This window comes from Natrix helvetica (genome assembly GCF_964273705.1).
Source record: "Natrix helvetica genome assembly, chromosome: 1".
Taxonomy (NCBI): domain Eukaryota; kingdom Metazoa; phylum Chordata; class Lepidosauria; order Squamata; family Natricidae; genus Natrix; species Natrix helvetica.
Window position 1 is genome coordinate 220,411,746 of NC_138548.1, and position 15,987 is coordinate 220,427,732.

At 44.6% G+C, this 15,987-nt stretch overlaps 1 protein-coding gene across 1 annotated transcript in view; it reads left to right on the top strand.

The window, feature by feature from the left end:
• The window catches only part of ESYT1 (extended synaptotagmin 1), an 83,077-nt gene that overhangs the window by 55,656 nt on the left and 11,434 nt on the right, over window positions 1-15,987 (top strand). Inside the window, exons 16-24 of the mRNA XM_081934850.1 lie at window positions 42-191; window positions 3,404-3,556; window positions 6,165-6,341; window positions 7,606-7,688; window positions 8,008-8,056; window positions 10,815-10,904; window positions 11,892-11,987; window positions 12,911-12,982; window positions 14,513-14,599. Coding sequence (XP_081790976.1) covers window positions 42-191; window positions 3,404-3,556; window positions 6,165-6,341; window positions 7,606-7,688; window positions 8,008-8,056; window positions 10,815-10,904; window positions 11,892-11,987; window positions 12,911-12,982; window positions 14,513-14,599 — 957 coding nt within the window. The remainder of the gene's footprint in view (window positions 1-41; window positions 192-3,403; window positions 3,557-6,164; window positions 6,342-7,605; window positions 7,689-8,007; window positions 8,057-10,814; window positions 10,905-11,891; window positions 11,988-12,910; window positions 12,983-14,512; window positions 14,600-15,987) is intronic.

Here is a 15,987-nt window from a genome sequence, read left to right on the forward strand (position 1 = left end):
CACAACCGCAGCTGCAGAAATTCTTCTTTTTGGCCCCATAGGTCAAAGATGACAACCGCCAGACCACTCTGGGCTCCATCACAATCCACTTGTCCCGCCTTTTAAGTGCCGATAATCTGACCCTGGACCAGTGGTTCCAGCTGGAAAATTCTGGACCCAACAGCCGTATCTACATGAAACTCATTATGCGGGTAAAAAGCTTTAGGTTAAAGTTGGGTTAGGACTTGGGAAATGATACAAAGGTTTCCCTTTCATCTTAAGTTCTAGTTATTTGTGAAAATGCAGTACATACACCAAGCTGCGAAATCCACAAAGCATTTCATTTCAAAAATGAGCTGGAAAAAATGGAAAGATCCATTGCTTCTATACAGTTTCTGTTTTGAGTGGGAATCTCTCTCTCTCTCTCTCTCTCTCTCTCTCTCTCTCTCTCTCTCTCTCTTTGTTTTGTTTATTAATAGCAATAGCACTTAGACTTATATACCGCTTCATGGTGCTTTACAGCCCTCTCTAAGTGGTTTACAGAGTCAGCCTATTGCCCTCAACAATCTGGGTCCTCATTTTACCCACCTCGGAAGGATGGAAAAATGGAAGGTTGAGTCAACCCTGAGCCTGGGGAGATTCAGTCTGCCAAATTGCAGGCAGCTGGCAGTCAACAGAAGTAGCCTGCAGTACTGCACTCTAACTACTGTGCCACTGTTTATTTTGTTCTTCCCTGATTCCAATGCTTTGTCATCAAGTTTCCTTTCCCCAACATGCTACAATGAATGAGGCCTTAAGGATATTTAAAAAGATGGCACGTTCCCCCTCTCCCACCCCCGCCGCTGAGATTTGGTTTTCTTTACTTCTCTCTGAGCAACATCAAGGGACCAGCAGAGAGTGTTGGGAAGAGATTCTCCCCTTAGGCTGTGAGAAATATGATTTGCAGAGATTAAAGTGAAACTTCTAGCCGATTCTGAAAGCCTGGCTGTATGTGATATGGAAGGGCTAGGCCCCAATCCGCTTGTGGCTTTATCTATTAGGCATAATTTTTTGTTCTTATTATTGTCCCCTTCGCATTAGCTCAAACGAATCTCTGCTAGCTGCAGAGTGAGGAAATATGCAGATGAAATAGTTTGCTCCTTATGTAGTAAGGAGGCAGTTTTGTTTTGGGGGAAAGGCGGGAAAAAAATATGGAAATTCTTTGGAGAATCTCATCCTTCTGGTAGCCCAGGCATCTTTCCCAGTCACAGCTGCTTTGAAGAAAAGAAAAAGGTTTTGGGAGGGTCTGTCATAAATTTCCTGCATAATAATTTTTGTGACCTTATTCTCCTAAGTATAAAGGGGGATTCATGCTTTTTACTGCTAGTTAAGCTTAAATTCAGGTAGACTTCGACTTACAACAGTTTATTTAGTGACTGTTCAAAGTTACAACAGCACTAAAGTGACTTATGACCATTTTTCACACTTATGACCACTGCAGCATCCCCATAGTCAAGTGATTTACATTCTTGACCACCGACGCTTGACAACTGTCTCACATTTATGACGGCTGCAGTGTCCTGGACTCACGTGATTCTCCTTTTGCAACCGCCTCACAAGCAAAGTCAGTGAGGAAACCAGATTCACCTGTTACTAATTTGACAAATGCAGTGATTCACTTAACGCCTGTGGCAAGAAAAGTCATACAATGGGGCAAAACTCTCCTAATAAATTTGTCACTTGGCAACATAAATTGTGGGCTCAGATGTGGTCGTAAGTTGAGGACTACCTATATCGCACTCCACAGGGCTGGGCAGTATATCTAGCTATATATATAGGAGCCCAAGTGTTATGCTTCAACATCCAATCTGACTTGATGTGTTGGTCCGACACCATCAATGACAAGTCCAAGGTTGGGCCTGAAAAGAAGTGGAGTCCTTTACACAAATCCAGAAACCAGAGGCTACATAAGATCTATTGATAGATTTATAACATTAGTTCTACAGATCAGACTTTGGTGATAAAGAGCTGGATACAAGGTCTTTGGGATTTCTCAAGGGTCGCTTTAGCCATGAGCTAGAATCATGCCTTGAAGATCTTTGAATATCTCTTTTTTTTTCCAAAGATTTTTTTATTTTTTATCCTCTACATACCATTTTAAGTATACATTAACATAATTGTTATTCTTCTTTACATTTATCATTCTTATACACTTATTATTACACCTCCTTGTTATCCCTTTTCTCCCTTCTTCTCTTCTCTACTTTCTTTCTTCCTTCCTCCTCTCCTTCCCCTTCCTTCTTCCCTTACCTTTCTCCTACTCCTGCTCTTCCTCTTCCCCTTCCTACCCTCTCTCCTTCTCTTTCTCTCCCTTCCATCCTCTTCTCCTTACCTCTTTCTTCGTTCCCCCATCTTCCTTTCATTCTCTCCTCCTCTCTCCCTTTCTTTTTCTATTATTGTTGGTGTATATTTTGAAACTCAAGTTTGTTTCTTTAGGATGGTATTTCCGCCAACCCAAATATAATTTAGTATCATTTCTTATTCCCTTACCTTCGCTAGTCTACCCTAGTTATGTTTCCCCCCTTTATATCTCGCTCTTGAATATATACTTATATATTTAATATTTTCTTTTCTGTTTTCCCTTTCTCCCCCCCCCCCTTTTCCATTTAATAGTGTGTCGTCTGGGTACTTTATCGTCTCCCTACTTTCTTTTCTAGCTTGCTTTCTCTAGCCAATCATAAAATCTTCCCCACATCTTGAAGTACTCCAATTCCTCTTTATCCTTTATTTTCATTGTCAACCTATTCATCTCTGCACAATCTAATATCTTTTTTATTATCTCTTCATCTGTTGGTAGCTTATTTAATTTCCAATTTGGGGCAAATACAATTCTCGCTGCTATAGATACATGTATAATCAAATAAATATCCTCTTTCTTGAATTTCTCTGGGATAATAACCTAGTAAAAATATCTCTAGTCTAAATTCTATTTCTTGTTGTAACATTCTCTTTAACCATACTCTTATTTTTGTCCAACATTTCTTTGTTTCTGCACATGTCCATCACATATATCTCTTTTTAATCTACATGTCCAGAAATAAACTCCTATTTGTCTTAGTCCAGCTTTGTCAGGCTCCATGGTTCACTCGGCTGTAAGAGGCACTAAAGGTTTTCAAGCAAGGACTGGAACCACATTTTTCAGAACTACTTATATTTACAGTATTTCTAATATGCATTCCTGTACTAATAGTGGTTTGGATTTGATTGTTAAAATGACTTATTCTCATTCAATAATTTGATGTGTCCAGATTTGCAATAGGCAGCTATAGCTAAATGAGAGACAGATATTGCAACCTCATTATTGGGTTGAGGGCCAGTAGTTCCTTGGCTTCCCTTTGCCCAGCTGCCTATCCTGATTTTCCATGGCATGCTATAATTTCTTCAGGTATTATTTCTGGATGCCCCTGAAGTCTGTTTCAATCCCAGACCACGTCCCCCAGGAAATCTGAATGTCACAGAAAGTCCCCATCTTGGTAGCAGTGTCGATGTGCCTTCTCGGCCCACCAAGGCCAGTCCAGATGTTACCTTTGGCACTGAGGTAAGACTACACATTCTCTCCACCCAACCTTAACAGTCAGTCATGCCTTTTGGTACGATAGGGGACCTCCTAAGCCAGTAGTCCCCAACCTTTTTGGCACCAGGGACTGGTTTTGTGGAAGACAATTTTTCCATGGGCCGGGCTGGGGGTGGTTGGTTTCCCCACACTTACCCATCCCTCACTTCCAACTGTGTGGCCTGGTTCCTAACAGGCCACGGATCAGTAGTGGTTAATGGCCTGGGGGTTGGGGACCCCCTATTGTAAGCTGTCACTTCAAACTCAGAGGTAGACCAGATTATGGATGTTAATGATCTAAATATATGTAACTTGGTGATTAAGATCGGACAGACACTGAGGAACAAGCAAATCTTCAACCTGTCAAAATGACATTTCAACTCACTTTTTAAAAAGGCGCATATGAAATTCCCTCCTTAAGTCTTGCTATTTTTACAGAAAATGTGGACAAAGTTTTAATCATCGTAAGTTCAGTTATGCTCTTCATGTTGTGATCCCCCAAAGCCTCTTCTTAACTGATCCCAAAATACCTAACACAGCTGCCATGGAAACATAAATAGTTTTGCTGTTAGTCAAAATAAGAACATAAGCTTCCTGTAGTCATTTGGCTGACACTGTGGGATCCGGCTAAAAGTATTCTCATCTGGCTTCCTGTTTCCTACAATGACCAGCCAGAACTCTCCAAGAAGCCCTAAAAATAACAGCTCTCCCCAACATGTCTGCTCTCTAAACTTGTGGGCTTCAGTTCCCTGAATCCCCTTGCCAGCTTGATTATTGCTATGAATCCTGGGTGTTGAAGTCCGCATAACTGGAATGGCTTAGTCACGGATGCAGAGTGGTTATCTGTCTCTGAATATGAAAGACAATGGAGAAAGTAACTGTTCTTTGCAGTTGTCTTTTGATAGTTATGGTAGCACAAATAAGCAGCCTTATTTGTTTGTTCGTTTAACTGTGATATTAAACTAATAAATACTACATACTGTGTTTCCCCGAAAATAAGACAGGGTCTTATTTTCTTTTGGCCCCTCTAAATAAGCACTTTTGGGGAGGTATTATTTTTGAGGTGCAGGAGGTGGTGAGCATGGTCACCTCATATCTGCTGCTGTGCGATATTTTCAGAGAGGGCTTATTTTCGGGGGAAGGCTTATTTTAGCGCACGCACTCAAAAGCCCAATGGGGTTTATTATCCGGGGAAGTCTTATTTTCAGGGAAACAGGGTATCAAATTAAATTAATATTTAGCTTTACCATATTAATATTTATTCACAATATGTATGAGTATAAATGAAATAACTCTCATTAAGATTTATATAGCAATATTTATTTATAATATTTATCATAAGTATAAATGAAATTATTCTAATCAAATTTATATAACAGCCAGCTCACTGTCTAAGGGACTGAGCAGTATACAAGTAAAAATGGTTCCAGATAAAAATCCATACAAAATTAAACTGTTTAAAAGTCCGAGAGAGAGTGGCCTCTAGCCGCCAGCCACCCTGAGAGTTGTATCTCATTCTTAGATCCCCATGATAATTGACAGAGGCAAGTCTCAACAGTCTTTTGTAAAGTGAATTTATTAGTCAAGATCATTTTTAGAAAGGTGAAACAAATAAATAAAAGGAAACAATATGCAGAGTGGTAACTCTGTTTTTTTGCAATAGAACTTCCAAATCTGTTTGAAAGCAGATTTTTAGTTGTAGATTGGAAGTTTCTTGCTGGTCATGTGCAACAAGTAGTTTATTTAATATTTAATCCAGGATGCAGCCTGCCGTTTCAGAAGGCTATAAATTTGAAACTTGTGTCATGCCTAATACATCCTTATGTGTTTTCCATATAACACATAGTGATTTCAAGTTATAATATATTTGTAATCAGAGAAACAGGTTTGAGGGGTGGAGAAGGGGTGATAGACTGGCTTAGTTCTCAAGCACTGTAATTCCCTGATTATGGTCTGATAGTCTTGTTATTGCCTTTTATCACTGCTTCAGGTTTTGCTTCATTACAATTGCTGTGATTTTTATTCCATTGTGTTTTACCATTCTGAAGTGGGTGAAGGGAGAATACCAATCTTAATAAATAGAATAGTGATCATACTTTTAAGAAATTAATATCATAGATTTTGGACATGACCTCAAAGTACCTGAGACAAAAAAACCAATGGAACATAGATCAGAACAATTTTTATTGTAACATCCCCATAACTTTGCAGGTCTGATCTCTCAATTTATCATCGTATGAACCAGAGAGAGGCCTGTCTAAGTTGTTTGCTCAAACCAATTTCTTGAAATGGGCTCCAGCCCTATTAACTGGCTGTTCCCTTGGTAGCAACTCTTCTTCCTCTCCTTCAAGGCCATCCTTTTTTCCTTTTTGCTGTTGACCAAATTCTATCTGATTTTAGGAAAATTAAATGATCTGGGCATTCTGAATCTTAATTGAATCTCTTTCTAATTCCATCCTGCTTAAAGAATTGCTGTAGTTAAAACTGGGAAGATTTAAGAAATGCCAGGAAACCAGACTAAAAGCCCATGGTGTTGGATGATGATGTTGATAGATCTGGCATGCAAACTGTGTCTCCTCTCACTGAATTCCAGAGTGTAATTCGCATTCACGTGCTGGAAGCGGAGAATCTAATTGCCAAGGATAATTTCATGGGTGGGATGATCAAGGGCAAGTCAGACCCGTATGTCAAAGTGCGCTTGGGAGGCCAGAAGTTTCGCAGCAGAGTCATCAAGGAAGATCTCAACCCTCGCTGGAGCGAGATCTATGAGGTGAGTATACACCCTGTCTCCTTCCACGCATATATTAAAACTGTATTCTCCTCGACCCCTTATCACTGATTCCTCAAAGAGTTGGATTTGATGGGGAAATACAGTCATACTATTTTTAGGACTATATATTTGTACTGTATCTGATCTTGTAGCTGAGCTCCTATTGGGGGAATAGAAAGTAGATAAAATATTATTTTTCAAATAGGACTGACTGAATATTGGCCAAGTCTTATTTCTAAAACAAGTTAGAAGTCCTAAGCAGAATCCTTCTCCCTGCATGACCTTGGATTATTAGCAAAACTGTAAAGAAATTACATAACGAAGTAGAAACCAGGGCCAGTTCAGAAATCTCTTTTCACAACCAGCAAGATAAAAAATCAGCCATTGATGCATTCATGGATGTTTTAATTTAGGGTTTGCTATTACCTCTTCTCTAGGTGGCTCAGTGGCTAAGATGCTGAGCTTGTCAATCAGAAAGGTGAGCAGTTAAGCGGTTCGAATCCCTAATGCCGTGTAACAGAGTGAGCTCCCGTTACTTGTCCCAGCTTCTGCCAACCTAGCAGTTCGAAAGCACGTAAAAAATGCAAGTAGAAAAATAGGGAACACATCTTTGGACAGCGCTGGCTCCTCGGCTTTGAAACAGAGATGAGCACCACCTCTTAGAGTCGGGAACGACTAGCACATGCGAGGGGAACTTTTACCTATTAACTCTTCTGCATTTTTTTAATTCCCAAGTTAGCTTATAATCTTCATATTTCTTGACAGTTTCCCACGCAAAAGCCTTGTGTAGACTTTGAAATCAATCAAACTTGGGTAGATATTCCCATCTGCAAAAGGGAATAAGTAGCACAAAGCTAATCCCTGCCTTCCTCACAACATGAATCTTGAGTTGATAATTGAAAGAATGGAATGAAACAAATGAAAAATCATAGATATCAATAGAAGGTAGTGGGAAAGATGAGAAGATGAGAAGATGAGAAAGGGATGTTTCTTTATTTTATTTTACTGGATAGGTATGTCTAACAATTTAATTGACTAAGCAAATCTGTATATCAATCCTTACTCTTTGGAAAGAAGTATAGCCAATTTCCAGGATATGAGGTTCCACCTCCTAGCTTTTTCAATGTTGGCTTAATACACGGAATCATTCCAGAGCTGGAAGGGACAAACTTTGGCTTTCACACCTATTTCATTAAAGACTCCTACTTTGATCACTGCTACCGGCTTGCATTCTTCTGTACAACAGTCCTTTTTTTTCCCCTAGGTCATTGTGAGTAACATCCCAGGACAGGAAGTTGAGTTCGACTTGTACGATAAAGATGTTGACAGAGATGATTTCCTGGGGAGGTAGGTTTAGAGCCAGGAAAAAAGTTGGACCAAAAAAATGGTCACTGCTCCCTCATTCTGAATGGGAAGCCAGAGAAGGCACTTAGATATCCCAGATTCTGCATGGAATAGAAGAGGGATTATTACATCTCCCTATTCCTTTCCAAAAGATTTAATCTCACAGCCAGATTTGTCTACTCTTGGGGACAGAGAAAGCTAGTTCTGAGCAGTTGGGCCTCTCACCCAGATCCCAGTAAGGTTACTTTTGATAAGGAGGAAATAGAAGGAAGAAAGACCTTTCCTTAATGCTGTGACTCTTGTAACTTTCCCCTTCCCCCAGGTGCAAGATCCCTCTGAAGCGTGTGCTAATCAACAAGTTTGTGGATGAGGTAAGATTGCATGTGGAAGCAGATAAGGAATTGGACTGCGACTGAGGTGACCCAGGTCCACGTCTACCCTTAGACGTGAGGGGCTGAGGAGACCCAGGTCCACGGCTACCCTTAGACGTGAGGAGGCTGAGGAGACCCAGGTCCACGTCTACCCTTAGACGTGAGGAGGCTGAGGAGACCCAGGTCCACATCTACCCTTAGACGTGAGGAGGCTGAGGAGACCCAGGTCCACATCTACTCTTAGACATGAGGGGGCTGAGGAGATCCAGGTCCACGTCTACCCTTAGACGTGAGGAGGCTGAGGTGACCCAGTCCACGTCTACCCTTAGACATGAGGAGGCTGAGGTGACCCAGTCCATGTCTACCCTTAGACATGAGGGGGCTGAGGAGACCCAGGTCCACGTCTACCCTTAGACGTGAGGGGGCTGAGGAGACCCAGGTCCACGTCTACCCTTAGATGTGAGGGGGCTGAGGAGACCCAGGTCCACGTCTACCCTTAGACGTGAGGAGGCTGAGGAGACCCAGGTCCACGTCTACCCTTAGACGTGAGGAGGCTGAGGAGACCCAGGTCCACGTCTACCCTTAGACATGAGAGGGCTGAGGAGATCCAGGTCCACGTCTACCCTTAGATGTGAGGAGGCTGAGGTGACCCAGTCCACATCAACCCTTAGACATGAGGCTGAGGTGACCCAGTCCACGTCTACCCTTAGACATGAGGGGGCTGAGGAGATCCAGGTCCACGTCTACCCTTAGACATGAGGAGGCTGAGGTGACCCAGTCCACGTCTACCCTTAGACATGAGGGGGCTGAGGAGATCCAGGTCCACGTCTACCCTTAGACGTGAGGTGGCTGAGGTGACCCAGGTCCACGTCTACCCTTAGACATGAGGGGGCTGAGGAGATCCAGGTCCACGTCTACCTTTAGACGTGAGGAGGCTGAGGTGACCCAGTCCACGTCAACCCTTAGACGTGAGGGGGCTGAGGAGACCCAGGTCCACGTCTACCCTTAGACGTGAGGAGGCTGAGGTGACCCAGTCCACGTCTACCCTTAGACATGAGGGGGCTGAGGAGATCCAGGTCCACGTCTACCCTTAGACGTGAGGAGGCTGAGGTGACCCAGGCCACCTCTATCCTTAGACATGAGGGGGCTGAGGAGATCCAGGTCCACGTCTACCCTTAGACGTGAGGAGGCTGAGGTGACCCAATCCACGTCTACCCTTAGACATGGGGCTGAGGAGATCCAGGTCCACGTCTACCCTTAGACGTGAGGAGGCTGAGGTGACCCAAGTCCACGTCTGCCCTTAGACATGAGGGGGCTGAGGAGATCCAGGTCCACGTCTACCCTTAGACGTGAGGAGGCTGAGGTGACCAAGTCCATGTCTACCCTTAGACATGAGGAGGCTGAGGTGACCCAGTCCACGTCTACCCTTAGACATGAGGGGGCTGAGGAGATCCAGGTCCACGTCTACCCTTAGACATGAGGGGGCTGAGGAGATCCAGGTTCACGTCTACCCTTAGACGTGAGGAGGCTGAGGTGACCCAGTCCACGTCTACCCTTAGACATGAGAGGGCTGAGGAGATCCAGGTCCACGTCTACCCTTAGACATGAGAGGGCTGAGGAGATCCAGGTCCACGTCTACCCTTAGACGTGAGGAGGCTGAGGTGACCCAGGTCCACGTCTACCCTTAGACATGAGGGGGCTGAGGAGATCCAGGTCCACGTCTACCCTTAGACGTGAGGAGGCTGAGGTGACCCAGTCCAAGTCTACGCTTAGACATGAGGGGGCTGAGGAGATCCAGGCCCACGTCTACCCTTAGACGTGAGGAGGCTGAGGTGACCCAGGTCCACGTCTACCCTTAGACATGAGGGGGCTGAGGAGATCCAGGTCCACGTCTACCCTTAGACGTGAGGAGGCTGAGGTGACCCAGGTCCACGTCTACCCTTAGACATGAGGGGGCTGAGGAGATCCAGGTCCAAGTCTACCCTTAGACGTGAGGAGGCTGAGGTGACCCAGTCCACGTCTACCCTTAGATGTGAGGGGGGGCTGAGGAGACCCAGGTCCACGTCTACCCTTAGATGCGAGGAGGCTGAGGTGACCCAGTCCACGTCTACCCTTAGACATGAGGGGGCTAAGGAGACCCAGGTCCACGTCTACCCTTAGACGTGAGGAGGCTGAGGTAACCCAGTCCACGTCTACCCTTAGACGTGAGGGGGCTGAGGAGACCCAGGTCCACGTCTACCCTTAGACGTGAGGAGGCTGAGAAGACCCTGGTCCATGTCTACCCTTAGACGTGAGGAGGCTGAGGTGACCCAGTCCACGTCTACCCTTAGACGTGAGGAGGCTGAGGTGACCCAGTCCACGTCTACCCTTAGACGTGCGGAGGCTGAGAAGACCCAGGTCCACGTCTACCCTTAGACGTGAGGAGGCTGAGGTGACCCAGGTCCACGTCTACCCTTAGACGTGAGGAGGCTGAGGTGACCCAGTCCACGTCTACCCTTAGACATGAGGAGACTGCCAGGTTCATGGCTACCCTTAGATTTTGTACTGCTTGCTCTGTCTCAGCCTAATTTGCCTTGCAAGGATGTTCTTGTCTAGGTAAAAGGAAGGATGGGTTCCCATGGGAATCACCTTGAGGTCTTAAAGGAAGTATCTAAATCTGACCCAGAACTAAATAAAAGTAGACTCTCTTACTGGCTGTGGGTAGGGTTGAGGACATGCTGATCAGCCACCAAAGACTCTTACCTCCTTCCTGTTGCAGTGGCTCCCCCTAGAGGACGTGAAATCAGGACGCCTCCACGTGAAACTGGAGTGCCTGCCCCCTATACCCAGTGCCGCAGAGCTGGAGCAGGTAACGGAGGCTTTCAGAATGCCATGTGGCCTTGACTGGAATTGGGAGGTGGGGAAGAAAGTTCTTCCTTTTTAAAGAGGTTAAACTATTCAGATGCAATAACAACAGCAATAATGCCATTCCCACCATTTATGGTTCGTTCTCAGATTTTCTTATCTAAGAGAACAAATCCAAATCCATAAAAGGATTGTTTTTTTTTTCTCTTCTTCGTTTGATTATGAAAAGCATGGTGAAAACCAGAATCAGAGGTGGTTTGTATCTGAACCCAGTATCTGAACACCTTCATAGGGAGTCGACAAAACTGTCTTCTTATTTGGCCATAACTGTGATCAAAGCCAGACAGCTGAGGGATGCTGAGCTGCGAGAGGGATTATGGGTCACCAGCAGGCCCTAAACTCTGAAGTTGGGAGGAAGTGTTGAGGAAGTGTTCTCGCGGTCACCTCCCTGGCTTCGATGGTGGGTGAAGTTGAGCAACCACTTAGTAACTGATCATCACCTCCGTTTCGCCTGCTGGCGGCAGGTTCTCTTGCATACGAAAAGGGCCATTTTGTGATGAGCCATTGTATGATGTGGGTTGCCAAGGTGTCGCATAATAATTGCTGCTTTGAAAGAAACACGTGGAAGAAATAAGCCCATCCACCAATTTTCTTACAAAATGTCCTCTAATGGTGGGTGGTAAAATACTTAAATATTGTCCTAACTCAGGGGTCGGCAACTTTAAACACTCGAAGAGCCACAAAGGTCCTAACTGGAACCCACTCACCCACCCCCGTTCAATTATGGAGACGACCGGAAGTCCGGTTCTCCCACCATAGAGTTTCCTCCTAGTGCAGCATCCTTTTTCCTCTACCTGTCCTAACTGAAAGCCCTATCAATTGTGGAGCCTACTGGCGACAGGGAGCTGCAGCAGAGGAATGAAAGGGCCACATGCGGCTCCAGAGCCGTGTATTGCTGACCCCTGTCCTAACTGTTGATCACCTCTTCCAGGTTCTGAGAGTAAACAGCTTGATCCAGACCCCAAAGAGTGAAGAACTGTCCTCTGCCCTCCTCTCTGTCTTCCTTGACAGAGCAACTGAATTGCCAGTGAGTACCAGGAAAATGTTACTCTGTGCACTAGATTCCTCTTAGTTCTAGGAGTGGCTATTGCAGCTAAATAATCCATGACCAGAAACTCAGAGGTGCTGATGTCATCTGAGCAACACAGTGGAGAAAAACACTAGCAGAAATGAGTTTGGGACATTGTTTTTCCTGGACCAGGAAAACTTGAATTTGGAGCCCATTCGGCCATTGATTCAGAGCCTGGCTAATCCAGAGATTAGCCCTGTTCCAAACAGCAAAAGCATTTGAGTAGCTGAACTGGAACATACTAGGAAGGATGAATGAAGTCTGACCCTTTCCCCTTTTGATCATTTTGTCTGTGTATGTGTGTTCCCTTGCTTTAATCTAGTCCTTCTATATCTCATGCCCTATGGCTGTGGTGGTAAACATATGGCAGGCATGCCACAGGTGGCACATGGCTCTGCGGGCATGCAAGCCATCACTCCAGCTCAGCTCCACTGCCCCCTCCTGCTGGCCAGCTGATTTTCGAGTCTGCGCATGAGCGGGGTGCATGCACACATGCTTGGGGTGGGTGTCGCATAGTGACCTGTTTAACAACTGGCACAACTTATGACTGTAATTCCAGGCTCATTTACAGTTTTAACTCAAGTACCTGTATACCATAGGTGGTAGTAAATGATGTTATTTATCAAGTAGCCTCCTATAATTGCATTCTTCCTCTTCAATTCCCATGCCTCCCCAATCCATGCAGTGACAATTCTGCATGTGAATACTTCTCTTTTGCTGTCCCTATGGCAGAATATTCCTGAAATATCAGAGAGGCACCAGACTAAAATTAACCACATGCTTCTGTGCACACCCAGCGCACAAAGGTCTTTGTAATGGGGCATCCTGTGAATATCCTTAAGAGCAGAATATCAACCATTTTCTCTTTCCCATTTTGCCAGCTCCGGAAGGGATCGAAGCCGCCAAGTCCCTACATCAGCCTGTCTGTCCGTGGTATCTCCTATAAGACGAAGGTAATGACAAGGGGAAGAAGAAAATAATAATGCTGAAAGTGGGTATTAAATCATGGCTTTAGAATATAGAATATGGGGGTAGGGAATACATCCAGGGTCTCCTTTGAGTTGTTTAGTACAATGTTGACGGAACAGCAGTGTATTTAAAATAGAAGCCAGGCAGCATGCATGTGTTTTTAGAAGTAACAAATAAGGTGCGATTATTCAGCCCAAAAGGGACACGATGGCTCAGTGCTGAAGCTGAGCTTGTCAATCAGAAAGGTTGCTGGTTCAAATCCCTAGCACTGCGTAACGGAGTGAGCTCCCGTTACTTGTCCCAGCTTCCGCCAACCTAGTAGTTCGAAAGCACATAAAAATGCAAGTAGAAAAATAGGGACCACCTTTGGTGGGGAGGTAACAGTGTTCTGTGAGCCTGTTCTGTGAGCCTTCGGCATTTAGTCATGCCGGCCACATGACCACCGAGACGTCTTGGGACAGCGCTGGCTCTTCGGCTTTGAAACGGAGATGAGCACCGCCCCCTAGAGTCGGGAACAACTAGCACATATGTGTGAGGGGAACCTTTATCTTTATTCAGCCTAGGAATTTAGGATCAGTTCCAGAAGCAGTCTGGCGTGCTCTTTCATTATCCATTTTTCGCCCACTCTTCCCTCATTTTTCCTTCCAGCAACTAGTTCAGAGGAGGGGAACATATTGCAGTTAGCAGGCAATTGCTAATTTACTACTTTCATTAGGAAACTCTCAGTGTTTTTTTTCGCCTCTCTTTCCTTTGAGAGGACTAAGAAATATGGTGAAGTGAAGGCGGAGGGGAGAAAAAAAGGAAGCTCCAATATAAGGGGGTTTGTGGCAAAGCCAGGGTTTGTGCATATGAACAGATGTGCAAACACACACACACACACACACACACATGCATTTTCTTATATAAAGATTTCCTATCTAACTTGTAGGATAATGTTTTCTAGCGAATAGAGCCACAAAAGATTGGGTCTCTCAGCTTCCGTATTAAATATGCAAAGTAATTGGTTGTTGGCTCCAAAATAAATAAAATAGGGCTGACTCAAATTGGTTATCATAAAGATGCATGTTAAATGCATTGCGAAGGCAGAAAAACACGTGATGGGTGAGGAAAGGGAATGGCCAAAACTCCAGATTTTACCATAGGGAATTGGCATTACCAACAGTGAACGGATTGCAAAAGGAAGCTTTTTAAAAAAGAAATATCTGGAAACTCCACTATGCAATTGATAATTTTTAATTAAGGACTGATGGATTCTTATATAAGATTACTTAACCATGAAAGAGAAGTATTAGTATATCAAAGAGAAAAATAGCTCTGTCTACCTCTTAAGGCAGACACATTCTGGAATATTGCCATGTTAGATCAGTCTTGGTTATCTGTCCATGCTTCATTGACTTCTTTTTCTTTTGATTGGATGTCCTATTCTCTGCAGGTTCTTAAGCCGTCATGTTAGCAAATGCTATCTTTCTCTTCCGTTGTATTTTTTAAAATGTAAGGCTTGTTTCCACCCTTAGGTCTGTCCTCAAACAGCAGAACCTGTATGGGATGAAGCTTTCTCCTTCCTTATCAAGAGGCCCCATGCAGAATCTTTAGAGTTGCAGGTAGGTGTCCTGGGCACTTCTTCCCCCCCCCCCCCAAATATTCTCTTCTGCTTCACCATCCACATGTGCCAAACCAAAACAGTGGGACTCCATTTACTTGATTATCCTACTGAAGACAACTTTTGGTTCCCTTGCACTGGTGGGATTTGAATAATTTAAGAACTGGTTCTCTGCCCTCATGATTTCTTCTAACAACCAGTTCACCAAACTGTTCAGAAACTTAACAACCGGTTCTCCCAAAGGAGTGCGAATTGGCTGAATCCCACCACTGGTCCCTTGATTTGATAGTGGGAATTGAAACTTCAGACGTGGAAACCCAGCTGTTGAAGCCATGTGATTGTGGCGTTCCACCTGCCACAGCAACAGGTGGACTGGTCTGAATATACTTCTGTTATAGGTGGGAGAATAATTTATTTTAGAGTGCTGTAGAAACTGAAACTAAGGTGGCTCAGTGGCTAAGACGCTGAACTTGTCGATCAGAAAGGTCGGCAGTTTGGCGGTTCGAATCCCTAGCGCTGCGTAACGGAGTGAGCTCCCGTTACTTGTCTCAGCTTCTGCCAACCTAGCAGTTTGAAAGTATGTAAAAATGCAAGTAGAAAAAGAGGAGCCACCTTTGGTGGGAAGGTAACGACGTTCCGTGCGCCTTCGGCATTTAGTCTTGCCGACCACATGACCACAGAGACGTCTTCGGACAGCACTGGCTCTTCGGCTTTGAAACGGAGATGAGCACCGCCCCCTAGAATCAGGAACGATTATCATGTATGTGCGAGGGGAACCTTTTCCTTTAGAAACTGAATGGCTAAAGTTGAGGTAGCATGTGGTTCATTTATATGCATTTTGAAGAAATGCAAAAAGCGATATGCAGCTCTGCCATCCTTGATGGTGCTTGGGAAGGCTATAGTGCATCATAGTTTAGGTTTGCAAGGCGTTCATTGAATTCCCTAGAGTGGGAAGCTTGCTGAAGGGAAGCAGAACTGACTCATATGTTTACCCTTGAGCCAAAAACCTGGAAACAAGCTAGTCCTTTTGCTGCAAAGAATCTTTAAATTGGGAGAGGAGACTGTCTTCACGACCACGTTTCTCTTCCCACAGGGTCTTTTAAGAGGCAAGGAGAATAATCTCTTTGCAGCTTAAAGGAAAGGGAGTGGAGGCTCAACTGTATCTTCTCAGAAGCTATGCTCCTTATCTTACAAGGAGGGCAGCCTCTTTCCAACTCAAAAGCCCGGAAGCTAGGAGAGGATTCCTTCTTGGATGCATACCTTCTGCCTCTCTGCTCCACAGCTGTATGGGTAGACCAGACCTGGGCACTCTACAGCCTGTGGGTCACATCTGGTCCTTCAGCTGTCCCTTTTTGGCCCACGGCATTGGTGGGAGTAGGGCAGCGTCTC